This window comes from Podarcis muralis, chromosome 17, assembly GCF_964188315.1.
Source record: "Podarcis muralis chromosome 17, rPodMur119.hap1.1, whole genome shotgun sequence".
Lineage (NCBI taxonomy): Eukaryota > Metazoa > Chordata > Lepidosauria > Squamata > Lacertidae > Podarcis > Podarcis muralis.
The window spans coordinates 9,335,082-9,350,316 of NC_135671.1; the positions used below are offsets into that span (position 1 = coordinate 9,335,082).

At 44.7% G+C, this 15,235-nt stretch overlaps 1 protein-coding gene across 3 annotated transcripts in view; it reads left to right on the forward strand.

The window, feature by feature from the left end:
* Nucleotides 1-15,235, forward strand: part of LOC114587337 (ephrin type-B receptor 5) — a 156,848-nt gene that overhangs the window by 138,439 nt on the left and 3,174 nt on the right. For 2 of the 3 annotated variants that reach the window (XM_077921506.1, XM_077921505.1), the window contains 9 exons: nucleotides 1,882-2,006; nucleotides 3,392-3,554; nucleotides 4,388-4,502; nucleotides 6,205-6,260; nucleotides 6,361-6,480; nucleotides 7,880-8,127; nucleotides 11,604-11,909; nucleotides 13,670-13,819; nucleotides 13,937-14,130. In XM_077921506.1, the coding sequence (XP_077777632.1) occupies nucleotides 1,882-2,006; nucleotides 3,392-3,554; nucleotides 4,388-4,502; nucleotides 6,205-6,260; nucleotides 6,361-6,480; nucleotides 7,880-8,127; nucleotides 11,604-11,909; nucleotides 13,670-13,819; nucleotides 13,937-14,130 (1,477 nt within the window). The remainder of the gene's footprint in view (nucleotides 1-1,881; nucleotides 2,007-3,391; nucleotides 3,555-4,387; nucleotides 4,503-6,204; nucleotides 6,261-6,360; nucleotides 6,481-7,879; nucleotides 8,128-11,603; nucleotides 11,910-13,669; nucleotides 13,820-13,936; nucleotides 14,131-15,235) is intronic. The other variant, XM_028711375.2, reaches the window with a different exon arrangement.

Below are 15,235 nucleotides of genomic sequence, written 5' to 3' on the forward strand. Positions count from 1 at the left end.
GTAGAAAATAACCTTGTTTCTCTGCTTGCAACAATAGCCAGAGTAAAAACAAAAACAAGAGGCATTGCGAAAAATCCCAGCTGCATAATTGGTGACCTAAACACATAGGACCAGAAGGTCCTGCCTGGATTAGACCAGGATTGAGAGATTTCCACTAATGGGTGGAAGAGTCTCTGAAAATTTATCTCGTGTTCTGTTCATTTCTTCAAGCAGCTTCTGGGATGCCCTCTCCTCTGCTAGTCTGACCAGGTCATTAAAATGCATTCACCTCCTTCAGTATGCAGCAACCAACTCTTCTCAGGCTTCCACCAGCTCTGAATCATTTCCTTTCTGAGCTGTCTGTCAGAAACATTTAGGTTTCGCAGACTCCCTGAGGGGGGGAAACCAGCCAATGTCTGAAGACCCCTGTGGAGTGTGAAAGCTAGTCAGGAACAAATAGCAGAAAATAGTAAATATATAACATGAGGAACTGATACATGGAAATATTGGCAGAGGGCCCAGATATTTTGTGTTAATTTATTACATTCATAATTCACTTAAAAAGGTAAAGGGACCCCGGACCATTAGGTCCAGTCGTGACCGACTCTGGGGTTGCGGCGCTCATCTCACTTTATTGGCTGAGGGAGCCAATGTACAGCTTCCGGGTCATGTGGCCAGCATGACCAAGCCGCTTCTGGCGAACCAGAGCAGTGCACAGAAACGCCGTTTACCTTCCCGCCAGAGCGGTACCTATTTATCTACTTGCACTTTGTGCTTTTGAACTGCTAGGTTGTCAGGAGCAGGGACTGAGCAACGGGAGCTCACCCCGTCGTGGGGATTTGAACTGCCGACCTTCTGATTGGCAAGTCCTAGGCTCTGTGGTTTAACCCACAGCGCCACCCATTTATTCAACTTATTCAACTGCAAATTGGTGAAGGCAAATTGGATAAGGCACTGAACTCAGCTTCAAGCCCTCCTCTGGACATTAAAGATCCATGAATAAACCTGTGTCCACTGCTGCCTCTCAGCCTAATCTATCTAACAGGGTTGTGGTATGGGTGGGGTTGAGGAACAAGTCAGGTATGCTAGGCTGAGCTCCATGGAGAAACATTGGAATACACAAATGATAGGTAGACTTTTAGAGGTCTTTTTAGTAAGACTGCTCACCTTCCGGGGTGGGGGTGTTGTGGACGGGCGGTGGGGGGTTGGCGCTCCCTCTGTGCAAGCCCTAGCCATATCACCAATCCATGCTGGCGGGGGGGGGGGGGGCTGCAGGTAATTTAAACCTTGGTGCGGTTAGACATTGGATAAGCCTTTGTTTAATAGAGGGGAGGTTGTAGCATCCGCCTGCCCCTCCTCAATAAGGGTATCCTGTTAAAGGGATCCAGGGGTGTGGATCCTGTCCGAAGCCCAGGCATGGGCTAGGGCCATGTCGCTACCCCAACGGGGACCCATCGGGGTGCCCCTATTTCATGTAAGTCATAGAGCTCCCCCTTCTGGTGGTTTATCCTTAATTTGACACCTGCAGACAGGCGGTGGTCAAGATATAGCCTGGTTTCACCCAATGCCTAAGCCAAACATCTCACATCTGGAACCAATAAAGTTGTGGCCTGTTTTAGCCCATAATCCAAAAGACTCGTGTTGGCATGCTTATTTATCAATGGGAACTACAGGGCACACTGTTAATTAAAAACATTGAAACAAACTAGTGAGTAGATTCAGAACACAAATAACCAGCCATTGCAAAACAGACCGCTGACATGAGTTTTGCATCTTCACGTGGTTTGAGATCAAACTGTTAACAGCAACCAAGTTTGAAATGCAAGCACGTAGATTTTTCCTCCTGTTCCCCTTCCCTCATATTTCTCTCTCTCATCTTGACTCCCCCCTCTCTTGTTGCAGTCCCATCTGCTGTTCCCATGATGCACCAGGTGAGTCGTACGACGAGTAGCATCACTTTGTCCTGGCCGCAACCAGACCAACCAAACGGGATCATCTTGGATTATCAGCTGCGTTATTTTGACAAGGTAAGTTGACGTGTTTTCGCAGTTGTGCGTGAGAGAGGTTGAAAATCACTGCGGCCAGCGTGTGTAATGGCTGCAGCTTGGCAAGAAGAGGCAAATGAAATAATAAGATAGTGAAAAGAGGCTTGAGTTAAAACTAGGAACTGGATTTTGTGTTTCACTACAAGTTTTTCTTGCCTTTGCATGCCTGCACTATAAATTTAAACAAAACTGATGGTCATGACTTCCCATCAGTAAGCTTCTTCAGATGGTAGAGTGTGTTACTAAATTCTCAACGCTCTTTCAAAGCTATCATTTTGTACTAGGGTTCCTTGAGAGATTCGAAACAGGTTTAGGTTTGTAGTGTCAATCTGCCCTAGCTTTTCTTCTTCTGCTAGGACCAGATGGTGGCACCATTTTTGTCTAAGGGACCTTGTTCCTATGGTATCAGAGCGGGTTGGGAACTGCGACCACATGGCTTTGTCGTAAGCCATGGGGGAAACAAAACAAAATCAAACCCACCACAACCAAGAGGGCTGTGCGAGATACCGAAAGTGATTAGAGTCAAGCAATCACCTTTCAGATTTATAAAACAAAAATGATAGCCAGACGGTTTTTTTTTTTTAAAGAGGCACATGATTCTTATTTCATTTTGTTGCAGAAACATTCCTCTTTCAGCAAGTCTGTCGGGGCAAATGATTTAGTTAGCATTTGTTTTAGATGGTTTATTTTTATGTTCATAATTTTGGTTTTATGTAGCTTTGTTTTTAAGTGGTTTGTGCATTTTAGTCATGTTTCATATATTATGGAATTTGAAGCTGCTTGGATGTTTTATTTTATTTTTTGAGCAAGTGGTTTATGCATTTTCCAAACTAACAGATAAATGTCTGTACAGTGGTACCTCGGGTTACATATGCTTCAGGTTACATACGCTTCAGGTTACAGACTCCGCTAACCCCAAAATAGTGCTTCAGGTTAAGAACTTTGCTTCAGGATGAGAACAGAAATAGTGCTGCGGCAGCGTGGCAGCAGCAGGAGGCCCAATTAGCTAAAATGGTGCTTCAGGTTAAGAACAGTTTCAGGTTAAGAACGAACCTCCGGAACAAATTAAGTACTTAACCCGAGGTACCACTGTATTTGGAATTTCGCTATGGCATCCTTCTTTTCTTCTATTATACAAATCATTTTTCTGTTTTCTCCTTTGGCCTCTTCTATTCTTTAGGTCAGGAGAGAAGAGTTGCAGCAGAGCACTTGAGAAATCCAGGGACTAGATCAGGGGGTTGGGAGTGTGTGTGTTTATCTCGGCCGTGTAGGGAAGCAACTGGTGAGCCTAGGAGGGAGCATTGCTAAGGAGGAGGAAGTGGAATTGTGTTTTGTCAGCTTCTCACGACTTGATTGTTGATTCCTAGTCAGAAGACGAGGACAACTCATTCACCATAACCAGTGAGACTAATATGGCCACCATTGTCAACCTCAGCCCAGGGAAGATATATGCCTTCCAGGTTCGAGCTCGGACAGCAGTGGGCTACGGGCCATACAGTGGAAAGATGTATTTCCAGACTCTGGTGGGAAGTAAGTCACGCACCTTTGTGAACTTTCAAACTTAGAATCCCCCCCCCCCCTGAACTTCCCTCGTGCTCAGACGTAGCTGCACAATCTGATCTCTCTTTATTACCCTCTTGCTCACGCATCGTAAACTTTTACAGCACTCACAGGCCAGCACATGCCTTGAGCTTGACCTGCAAGCCGTTATGGCCCTACTAGGTATGAAGAAGCTAGTGGGCTGTCCTTTGTGGGCATAGTCACATCAGATCCTGAGAACACAGCACAGCCAAGGAGCCTTTTGCCCTACAACCCCAGGGGTGCTCCCTGTTACCAGTCACAGATCCAAATGCTCTGGGTTGCAGCCCCAGAATCTCCTTGCCTGACAAGACGCTAGGAGGGTGTGTACACATGCAAAAGTTTCACTGGGTGGTTGGGATGAGAAGATAACTTTGACTGGAGGGTTGGAGGGGTCCCCAAGGAGGAGGAATGGCAGCTTAAAGTGGATTATTCAGAGCTAGCAGGCCAAACCAACAGAATAAGAGAACACGAAGACCGAGCTTTTAAAAAGGTATAGAAAATGTTTGTGAAATATCTGTTAAATAATTGAGAAAAAGTGAAAACGCTAGCAGGATTACGGTAAATTCAGCAGTGTTAAGTAAGTTGAGGTAATTTGAAAAGGGAGGGAGAATTTAAATGGTTGAAGTACAATATGCAGTATTATTGGAAAAATTAAAAGAACCATGGAAGGGAGAAGAAGTCGATGAATGTATTGTTTTATTGGTGGATGCTTTAATTGTGGAAAATGTAATAAAATAATATATTTTTAAAGGGAGAGAAAATAACTTTGTCCCTTTTGACAGGCGAGCGCTCCGAGATGGTGCAAGATCGGTTGCCACTTATTGTGGGTTCGGCACTTGGTGGCCTGGCCTTCCTGGTAATTGCGGCCATTGCCATCCTTGCCATTGTCTTCAAGAGGTGAGTCTCCTGTCCTCGCCCTGCCTCAGAGTGTACCAGCTCCTCGTGCAAAGGAGAGCCAAGAGTTTAAAACCACTGTTCTCCAATGAAGACTCCCTGTCTCCTATCTGTGAATGTTGCACAAAGGGGAGCCAAGTCAGAGGGCTGGAGTTACCAATCTTCTTCTGCCCCAGACTCAGACCCAATTATAACTGGATAGATAAAACAGGTAGAAATGAGGGAGCCCTGGCTCAAGGGGTTCTCAGATTTTGGCAGCCTATTTAAAGGGATACTATGGTTCGGGGTGGTGCTGTGGGTTAAACCACAGAGCCTAGGACTTCCCGATCAGAAGGTCGGCGGTTTGAATCCCCGTGATGGGGTGAGCTCCTGTTGCTCGGTCCCTGCTCCTGCCAACCTAGCAGTTTGAAAGCACTTCAAAGTACAAGTAGATAAATAGGTACCACTTCGGCGGGAAGGTAAACAGCGTTTCCGTGCGCTGCTCTGGTTCGCCAGAAGCGGCTTAGTCATGCTGGCCACATGACCCGGAAGTTGTACGCAGGCTCCCTCGGCCAGTAAAGTGAGATGAGCGCCGCAACCCCAGAGTCGACCATGACTGGACCTAATGGTCAGGGGTTCTTTACCTTATGGTTCAAACTAAAGGCACCTAAAAGAGAATTACTGGCAGGTTGGGCAAGCTGAGAGAGCAGAGGCAAACAGCTCTAGATAGCCTTTCGCCCTGACTAAAATGGAAGCTAGTTGCTTTCCCCTCTTCTGGTCCCCAAGCCCCTGATCTGCATAGTAACTCCAGAGACTTCCTACCAGGTGCATTTACCAACTGCAAAATCATGGGTTTTGGAATGCACAGGGCTCTGCCCAGTTTATTGAGAATTATGCCCAACCCCAACCCCCATTGATTTTAAGAATGTTACAATTGAAGGGTCACTGGAAAAGAAATTGTAGGCTGCTGTATACAGCCTGTTACAAGGATGTTCAGATGTAATGGGAGACATGACACTGAGCACCACACCTGCAAAAGGCCTAAATGAAAAGTGAACATCAGAAGGAGCCCTGGGTTAATTTTGGTTATCAAGATGCATTCCCAGTGGGACTGGCAACAACTCTTTTGCTTTCTGAAGATGTTTTCACCCAGAACTACTGGATAAAGCCAGTGTTCAACAATAGTCATCAAAGCTAGCTCCCAACATCACACCTTTATACCAGGTGATTCCATAGGTTAGTTATAGAGTCATAGAATCAGAATTGTAGAGTTGGAAGGGATTCCGAGGGTCATCTAGTTCAACTCCAATGCAGGAACCTCAGTTAAAGCATCCGTGGCAGATGGCCACCCAACCTCTGCTTGAAAAGGAGAGCCACCACCTTCTGAGGGAGACGTGCCCACTGTTGAACAGCTCTTGCTGTCAGAATGTTCTTCCTAATGTGTTATTGTATCCTGACCCTATTATGAATCAATTCCATTGGGTAGCCTCTCAAGGTCTGCTGCTATCAGAAAAAGGAGAAGAAACGCCCTCTCTCCCCAATGCCATGCACAATTTTCTACAATCTTTAGTCTGAAAGGAAGCTCCACTGAATTCAGTAGGACTTTCTTCTCAGTAGACATGCCCAGTCCCTGTTTCATTTTGGTTGCCCATTTATGTCCTTTTCCCCAACTCCACTTGAGGTGATGAGGAGGTTGCCCTTCTTGAACCTTCCCTTTCCTCCACAGTAAGAGACGAGAGACTCCCTACACAGACCGCTTGCAGCAGTACATCACCACACGGGGTAAGCGATGACATAGGAGCTCAGCTCTCTTTTAATAATAGTCTCTTTTTGGAAAAAGCATCTTTGTGACTGAGTCTGGAGCTTCCCTTCTTCCTCACAGGTCTTGGGGTCAAGTACTACATTGACCCATCCACCTATGAAGATCCCAACGAAGCGATTCGGGAATTTGCCAAGGAAATTGATGTGTCTTTTGTCAAGATCGAGGAGGTCATTGGATCAGGTAATGAAGGAACTATTTTGCTTCTCATCTGCCCCATCACATTTCAGTCCTATTTTGTAGAGTGCTTGATCTGCCTCAAGCACCATTTGGGCCGCAATCCTCTATCCACTTCTCTCGGGGTAAGCCCTGTTGAGCACAATGCTCTATAAATCTTTGATTTCTCTAACTTAGTTCTTGGACTGGTGTTCATATCTTGCTCCATTTGATTAGGGTCTATTCAATTGCACTTTGGGCCTCTTGTTGATCCATTTTTGCTCTAGATCAGTGATTCCCAATTAACTAATTACTACTGAGGAACCTGTTGATATCTCTGTAGTAGTTTTTGTTGTGTGAATGGTGCCACCATACTCTCTGACATGTCTCAGCACAAAACCAAGATGTGCATATTCTGGGTCGTGCTCCTGTACATGTCACATGATCCACGCAAGAGCACGGGACCGCAATCTTTTTTGGAGGGGACACTGCAATCGCATGCAAGACACAAGCCTGACCTCAATCTCATTCATTTTTGGGTGCTGTGCTGTCATGTGAGATCAAGGCCCCTTTAACTGGGATGTCCCAGACAGTTGCCAGGTATGTGCCATGGACCCCCTGGGTGGGTTACATGGACCACCAACTAAAGGCACCTGCTCTAGAGCTTTCTTTAAGAGCACTTCACTAGAGCTTCATTTTTGCATCTTCACATTGTGGACCTCATCTTGGGTTTGGGAGGGATTAGAGAGGGGTGAATTCTGGGAATACTACCAGGCTCCCTAACACTTTACCTTTATTTAAGTCAGCAAGAAGGGATGCAGCAGTGCCTTCTCTCACCCATATTCCTCCACCAGTCCTCTTGCCTGCTCTCCTCCCTTGTCCACAGTGAGGCAAGATTGAACCCCGTTCACACATGCACATCCAACTGTGATGCAATCCCATGCCATTGCAGAAGGTGTATGATCACCAGATCCATGTAGGCAGGGCTAGTTGTAGGGAAAGAAAGGTGAGCTATTGTGCTCATGTCCTGCTTGTGGACTTCCCATGGGCTTCTGGTTGCCTGTTGTGAAAACAGAATGCTGGACCCTTTCATGCAGCAGGGCTCCTCTTCTGTTCTTATGACTGCTTAGCTGGCCACTCATCTTAACCTACCTCACAAAAGGTAGGTTGTGAGGATAAAGGCGGAGGGGATTGTGTACTCTTGCCCTGAGCTTCTTGGAGGAAGGGTGGGCTAATAACACAATAGCCTTTGTAAATAAAAAACCAGCAATGAAGAAAGCTAAGGGTGCTAGAGGTCTTGAGATGTCTAGAGGACAGCAGTTCCTTTGCCCTGTTTCTGTTTCGGCGCCTCCTGCTGTCAACCGGAGAACGTGGTTGCTCCTCCTCTGTCTGATGTGGTGTCTTCCCCGTCCCTTACCCCTGGCAGGAGAGTTTGGAGAGGTCTGCTTTGGGCGCCTGAAGCCTCCAGGGAAACGAGAATACACGGTGGCTATTAAGACCCTAAAGGCAGGCTACACCGACGAGCAGCGCCGGGAATTCCTCAGCGAAGCCAGCATCATGGGACAGTTTGAGCACCCAAACGTCATCCGTCTGGAGGGTGTCGTCACCAAGAGCCGCCCTGTCATGATTGTCACGGAGTTCATGGAGAACGGCTCTCTGGATTCCTTCCTCCGGGTATTGCAAACTCAGCTTCCCCACCCATCTCTTGCCCTTGTCATCTCACATGCCCGTTCATCTCCTCTGTGTCCTCCTTATCTCAAGGCTAGATCACTGGAGGTGCCGCCAAAAGACTGGGGCAAGTGACTACTGCATTGTAGTTGAACGGGCCAGTCAACACACCAGATAGACAAACGTAGGGATTGTGGTCAGAACGTTATTCAAAGTCTCAGCCACCTCATATGACAAGAGGGACTTGCAGAGCTCCCTTAACACCAAGAGGGACCAGTCAAGGGGTTCTCTCACGTGAAGGAGCTACACACAAAGGCCTGTCACACCACAGCTAAATGATGGGGAGGCACAGCCTCACAAACCCGTCACATATTTATTTAGCATGCTTGTGTGCAGCATTATTATTATTATTATTATTATTATTATTATTATTATTATTATTATTACTAATACTATTACTATTATTATTATTTGCTTTATCTTGCCCAGGGCAACCCAAAACGACTTACAGCCAAAGTCTCCCCTTAGAATCTGAATCTCCCCTTCGATTTATTGCCAAAGTACGAAATTAAAGGCCACTCTGTAAGAGTACAGTTTCCTTTGAAATTTAGATATAAACAAATCTAAAACTGGAAAATTAAACCTTGGCAGCATGTTTGTTTGTTTGTTTAATTCTGTTTATGAATCAAAGTTATGTTCATTTTTAGATGATAAATTCCATGCTAGGAAATGTTCTGTTTACTCCATTCATGCTGCAAAACTATACACACTTCTCTGGGAGTAAGCCCCATTGAACTCGGTGATGTTTACTTGTAAGTAGACATGCATAGGAATGCACTTAAATATGCTTCAGTATTCTGAATTAATCTGACAATAATTTAAATCAAACAACTGATCCAAAGAAGTATTCACACCCAGGTATTCAAGTGGTACATTAAAACATCTGTTCACTACTGTTTTCGAAGTTATGTTAGAAATCATATAAACTAAAGGAAAATGTATACATTTCAATGGCCAAAAATAGATTATACGGCTTGAGAACCTGCAGAAATCTAATAAGAGTCTTTTGAGCTCCAGGATTAAATATCCTAGGCTCATCATTATGAAGGCCACATAATCAGTATGACTAGGAAGGATGAATCAGTTTGTTACTGGTCTCTGTCACTTCAATGTGTTTGTTCTTTTTTGTCCGTTATCCACACTAATCTATTTAAAACACACACACAGAAATGAAAATTCACATTTAGAGATATGTATGTAAGTACATATTTTAAAACTTTTCTCTCAAAATACAAATCTCTAAGTATATTTTCTCTCAAAAAATATTTCAAAATTATTCTTTCCCTGGTGGGGGTGGGGTACGGTTTGAGCTGTGAACATTTGGGAAGTGCTAAGGCCAGTAGGTCAGTAAATTCTAATCCACACATTAATCCAGTAGGGGCCGGTCAGATCAGTTCATCTTTGCAATTGACAAATGCTGAATTCAGGCATTCCTGACGGAGAAATATTTTACGATCTGTGTCTGAATTCCTTTCTCAAGCAGTGCAGTGCTATGCATATTTACTCTGAAGTAAACTCCACTTCCAGTCACGATTAACTTACTCCCTAGTAAGTATGTTTAGGATTTCAGCAAAGTGGCATTACCTTGAACTTGCTATCGGAAGAACAGGCACACAAAGAACCCAATACTTTCTAGAATCTATAGCTGTGATGTTTAGTTTTTGTGTCAAAATCCACCACAGGATCGCAACCTAACCTAAAGTGGGCACCTAACCTATAGCAGCACAGCCACTCTAGAAGTTTACATTTAAAAAAATGAAGTGGGTTCAGGATTCAGCTAAGTTCACTCGCGCAATGGGACTTTTCCTGCCCCCTCTCACCCCCCCCCCAATACCTTAATCCTCTAAATCTGCTCTGAAGGGCTGAGTTGGGGGAAAACCCAGAACAGGTTAATGGGGATGCACAGGGGGAGAAGTAGAGAAGTGAAAAGTCCCATTGCACAAGCCGACCTCATTCTGTGCAGGCATGCCCCATTGCGCCACTCTATGTTGAATTCCATCCTTGGTTCTCAAATAGATGTTTGCTTTAAATCCCAGGCTAAAAGGCACATTATCAAGGAGTCTCTCTTCAGCTCCATGAGGTTTCCCTGCGTCCGTGAATAAACCTCTAACTCGGATAGCTTTAGCTTGAAGGAGCGTGTCCATAACCCATCTAAAATTATCTTTCCTCCCTTGAAGGAATGCACACTGAATGCATTTAAGCAATTAGGAAAGATGGTTGCAATGAACTGAAAATCTTGATTTAATATATTCTTTAAAAAACGTTGGTGAGAAGGTATTGAGGCTGAATGAAACTTTTACAGGTTTTTGAAGATAATGGCTTTTTTTGTTGGACTCCAGAATTTAGAAATGTCACCTACAGTTAGAACCAACTTTATAAAATTGTGATTTTATGCCAGAACAATTCAGCTGGCAATTCCACTTCAGCCAGGAGCTTTATTTACTTTTAAATGCTTAATAACTCCAGCCCTTCATCTGATACTGGATTTTCTAATCAGGTATTATGTTCACAGGTCAAGTCTTTGTATTTATGCTGGGGTTTTTTAAAACAACGACAGCAATGTCATACTGAATTTTCTAACATGTATAGTTATTGTTAGAAATCCCTCAAGTAATGAGCAGTTTATTGTTGTGTAGTTAACTGATTCCCATTCCCCCCTCTTTAATAACATCTCTAAAATGCTTTAATAACATCTCTAAAAGCTTATAACTTTTTTATTTGCCTTTCCAAAAACATTGCCGTCCTTGAAGCTCTGTCCTTTCATCCTTTCTCGTTTCCTATAAACCGAGACTCTTCCGAGCCTCCTCCAAATATTTACAATTCCTGGTGCTTCCATGTTGTTTGCATTTATTTTCTAACATTTCTGTTTCTGTAGCAATAAAACCTTAGACCTGGTTCTCACTGCGGTGGGGTAACAGAGGCCGGGTTGTACCACATCAGATTGCCAGTGGAGGTGAGGGTACAGGGTGGGGGTGTTGCACGATTGAATGCTTTTCCTCACAAAAATAATTACTCCATGTAGAAAACCTAATGGTGAAGATATGCAAGAACCCTTCTCCTTGGTGCATTCATTTTGTTTGGAGGAGCATTCAGTCTTTTGAGCTCCCCACCCCCGCAGTCTGAAGTGGTAAAGCCCAAGCAAATGGCTCATTAGGCCTTCTTGTTTCGCTTCATAAGAATAGTTTATTTACAAATAGCTTTCTTAGGGCTTTCCCTATCTTATAGATCATTGTGCTACTAGCTCTGCTTTGATGACATGGGGGGGAAACCAAAACCCTGAGGTCACCACTCTGTGTCATAGTATTCAATCACGGCGGCCATCTTTGCCTCCCAGCAATGGTCTTCCTTTGGGTCAGGGGATAGGAGGAGTCTCTTGTTAGCCTTCCACTCAGACCCTTCTCTCTCGTGTTTACCGTCCGCAGCAAAAGGAAGGGCAGTTCAGCGTTCTGCAGCTCGTGGGCATGCTACGCGGCATAGCAGCCGGCATGCGCTATCTGTCGGACATGAATTACGTCCACCGGGATTTGGCAGCTCGCAATATCCTGGTCAACAGCAACCTGGTTTGCAAGGTGTCGGACTTTGGCTTGTCAAGGTTCTTGGAGGATGATGCTTCAAACCCAACATACACGGGAGCCTTGGTGAGTTCGCGCTCAGGAAACGGGCTTGTTCGCCACCCTGCAATATTCAGGCGGACAGGTCCTATAGGAACCAGTTTGTGTTTTGTCAAGGTCAGTTTTGCCGTCAAACTTCCACCTAAAGTGAAATGCAACCCAATTTTTTAGGGGGTGGGATGTCTCCAGACCTGGGACGCGGGTGGCGCTGTGGGTTAAACCACAGAGCCTAGGACTAGCCAATCAGAAGGTCGGCGGTTCAAATCCCTGTGACGGGGTGAGCTCCCATTGCTTGATCCCTGCTCCTATTAGTTAGAAAGCATGTCAAAGTGCAAGTAGATAAATAGGTAGTACTCCAGCGGGAAGGTAAACGGCGTTTCCGTGCGCTGCTCTGGTTTGCCAGAAGCGGCTTAGTCATGCTGGCCACATGACCCGGAAGCTGTACGCCGGCTCCCTCAGCCAGTAAAGCGAGATGAGTGCTGCAACCCTAGAGTCGGTCACGACTGGACCTAATGGTCAGGGGTCCTTATGTCTCCAGACCAGGCGACTTCAAGAAAAACTTAGGTTATTGGCAGATTTAGTGTAACTAGCACTGGGTAGCCAAGTAAGCTGACACACACCTACACCCATTTCATTCTTTTAAAAAAGCGAAACTCACTCGAATGATTGGATCAACAGGTGTCGTGTGTACTAGCCATTAGGTGCCCCTTCCAGTCACAACATAATTGGAGTCTGGGAAGGAACTGGCTGTTCTTTGTTCCACCTGCAACCATACCAGAAACTTGCAGTGCCATCTTTTTCAGAGCTCACCTCGGGGCTGAAAGAAATGACTTTTGTTTTGAGAGGTGGGGAACACACTATAAAATAGCTTGTGGCACTTTTCAAATGCAGAAACCGCAGTTGGTGCAGAATGTGTGGCACGATTGCTGACAGATCCTGTCAGCATATTACACCTGTACTCTAAACTCTGCATAGGCTCCCAATTTGTTACTGGGCCACTTTCAAGATTTTATTACTGCTATATAAAGTGCTTAATACCTTGGAGCCAGTTAACTTAAGCCTTGGAGATGCCTTGCCTAAAACGTGCCTACTGCGCATATTTTACAAATGTGATATAATGTTTGTTCCACATTTGTGAAGAGTCTTTTAGTGCGACAGCACCTATACTCTGTAAATCTATCTATTGGCAGTAGCCAGGCAGTCTTACTGCTATTATTTTTAGAAGACATCTGAAGACAGCCCTGTATTGGGAAGCTTTTAATGTTTGGTGTTTTATTATGGTTTTATATGTGTTGGAAGCCATGCAGAGTGGCTGGGGCAACCCAGCCAGTATTATTATTATTATTATTATTATTATTATTATTATTATTATTATTATACTTTAGACACCTACTGAAAACTTTTCCCCGCAAGCCTGCCTAGACTTATAATTTAGTTATTTATAGTTGCTTTAAAAGCTTTTTGTGATTTGTATCTGTTTTTTATCCTGTTTAGCAGTTTTATCGAAGGTTTTTTAACATATTGAGCACTAAAATCTTTTATGAAAAGATAATAAAACGCAGTATCAAAAATGAAGAGTAATAAAGAGAAAGAAAATATAAAATAGGATACTTATGATCCTTACGAAACACAGTTCTTCAATAATTATTTTATGTATATTTGATTCTAACAGTTTTGTGGGTTTTGCTGTGTTTTATCAATTTATGTTCACCACTTAGAAATATTTATAGACTACTTAATCAGAAAACTCTCTAAATAAGCAAATAGATAAAATAGCATCTTTTCCGCCAAATGTCAAGGCTGAATGTGCCTTGTGAATGTGTTTTGAGTTGACAAATATTCCCTGCTTACTCATTTTCTTCCTCTTCCTCCTCTAGGGCGGCAAGATCCCCATTCGCTGGACAGCCCCAGAGGCCATCCAGTACCGCAAATTCACATCCTCAAGCGACGTCTGGAGCTACGGCATTGTGATGTGGGAGGTCATGTCCTATGGCGAAAGGCCCTATTGGGACATGTCCAATCAGGATGTAAGTCCTAACATGGAGCAGACGCTGCTGTCCATCTGGTGTTGCTGGTGGGAGACCTTCATCCATGCCACAGTGGGACTATCTATATCCTGACCTACATGTCTTGATGCATTGCAGGTCATCAATGCCATTGACCAGGACTATCGCCTGCCCCCTCCCCCAGACTGCCCCACTGTCTTGCACCTCCTGATGCTGGACTGCTGGCAGAAGGAACGGGTCCAGAGGCCCAAATTTGAGCAGATCGTCAGCGCCCTAGACAAGATGATCCGCAAGCCGTCTGCCCTCAAAGCTACTGGCACAGGAAACAGCAGGTGAGACGGGCTCACATGGGATGGGAGTGGACTTTGGAGTACGATCCACAAGCAGAAGGGAGGGAGGGAAGAGCTGCAATTCAAAACTGGGAAGCGACTGATATTTATTTGATGGGTTGACCTGGAATCTGGTGCCTCCCGCAGACAAAAATATTTTTTCATCAAGAAACCCAGAAAACACACACACACGTTATGTTCAAAATGTATCACAGAAGCTCACTTTGCATAGTGATTTGCGACAGCAAAAGTTCCATTTTCAGATGCTTTACAGTACCTGGGGTTAGCACAGGAAAAGAAGTCCTTTAACATTTGAGTTTGGGTGATAAGTAGAGTTGTGAGTGTAGGTCACAGCAATGTGGGAGAGGAGGGTGGTAATCATAGACTCATAGAATTGCAGAGTTAGAAAGGACTTTGAGGATCATCTAGTCCAATTCCTGACAATTATGCAGCTATCCCACACAGGGATCGAACCTGCAACCTTGGTGTTATCAGCACCACACTCTAACCAACTGAGCTATCTAGGCATTACACTCCTTGGCTCACGGAAGACCCAAGAATGTCTCTAGTATTTGAGCCCTCACAGGGCACAGCGTATTCTCTCCCAAATGTATCCTGATAGCTCCAAAAGAAGCCAATGCAAAATAACCATGATAACACCTAGCTCTTACATAGTACTTTCCCCAGGCATGGAGTCTCCATCATAGTACAACAACCCTGACATGTAGGTCTGTGGTATTATCCCTATACTGTGGATTGAAGGTAGAAGAATAGTTTGCCTAAGGCCTCGGGTCATAATGGAGGTGAGATTTGAACCAGTGTAGGGGTGCCAACTTGAATAAAATATTGGGGGGCCCAGGTAATTCGATCATAATATGTGCCACATGCACACCACTTGAGTGGCAATGCCCATCAACTTTGGAGGACCCGGTCCCCTCAAATATTTTACTGGGCAGGGGGGGGCTGAAGGGACCCCGGCCCCTAGGAGTTGGTTGCTATGAACCAGGGATTTTCAGATCCACAGTTCACACTCTCAGCCACCCCACACTATAGCAGGTCTGTTGTTGTCAAAAAGATGCTGTGCTTCTTTAGTGGACCAGCGGCATGC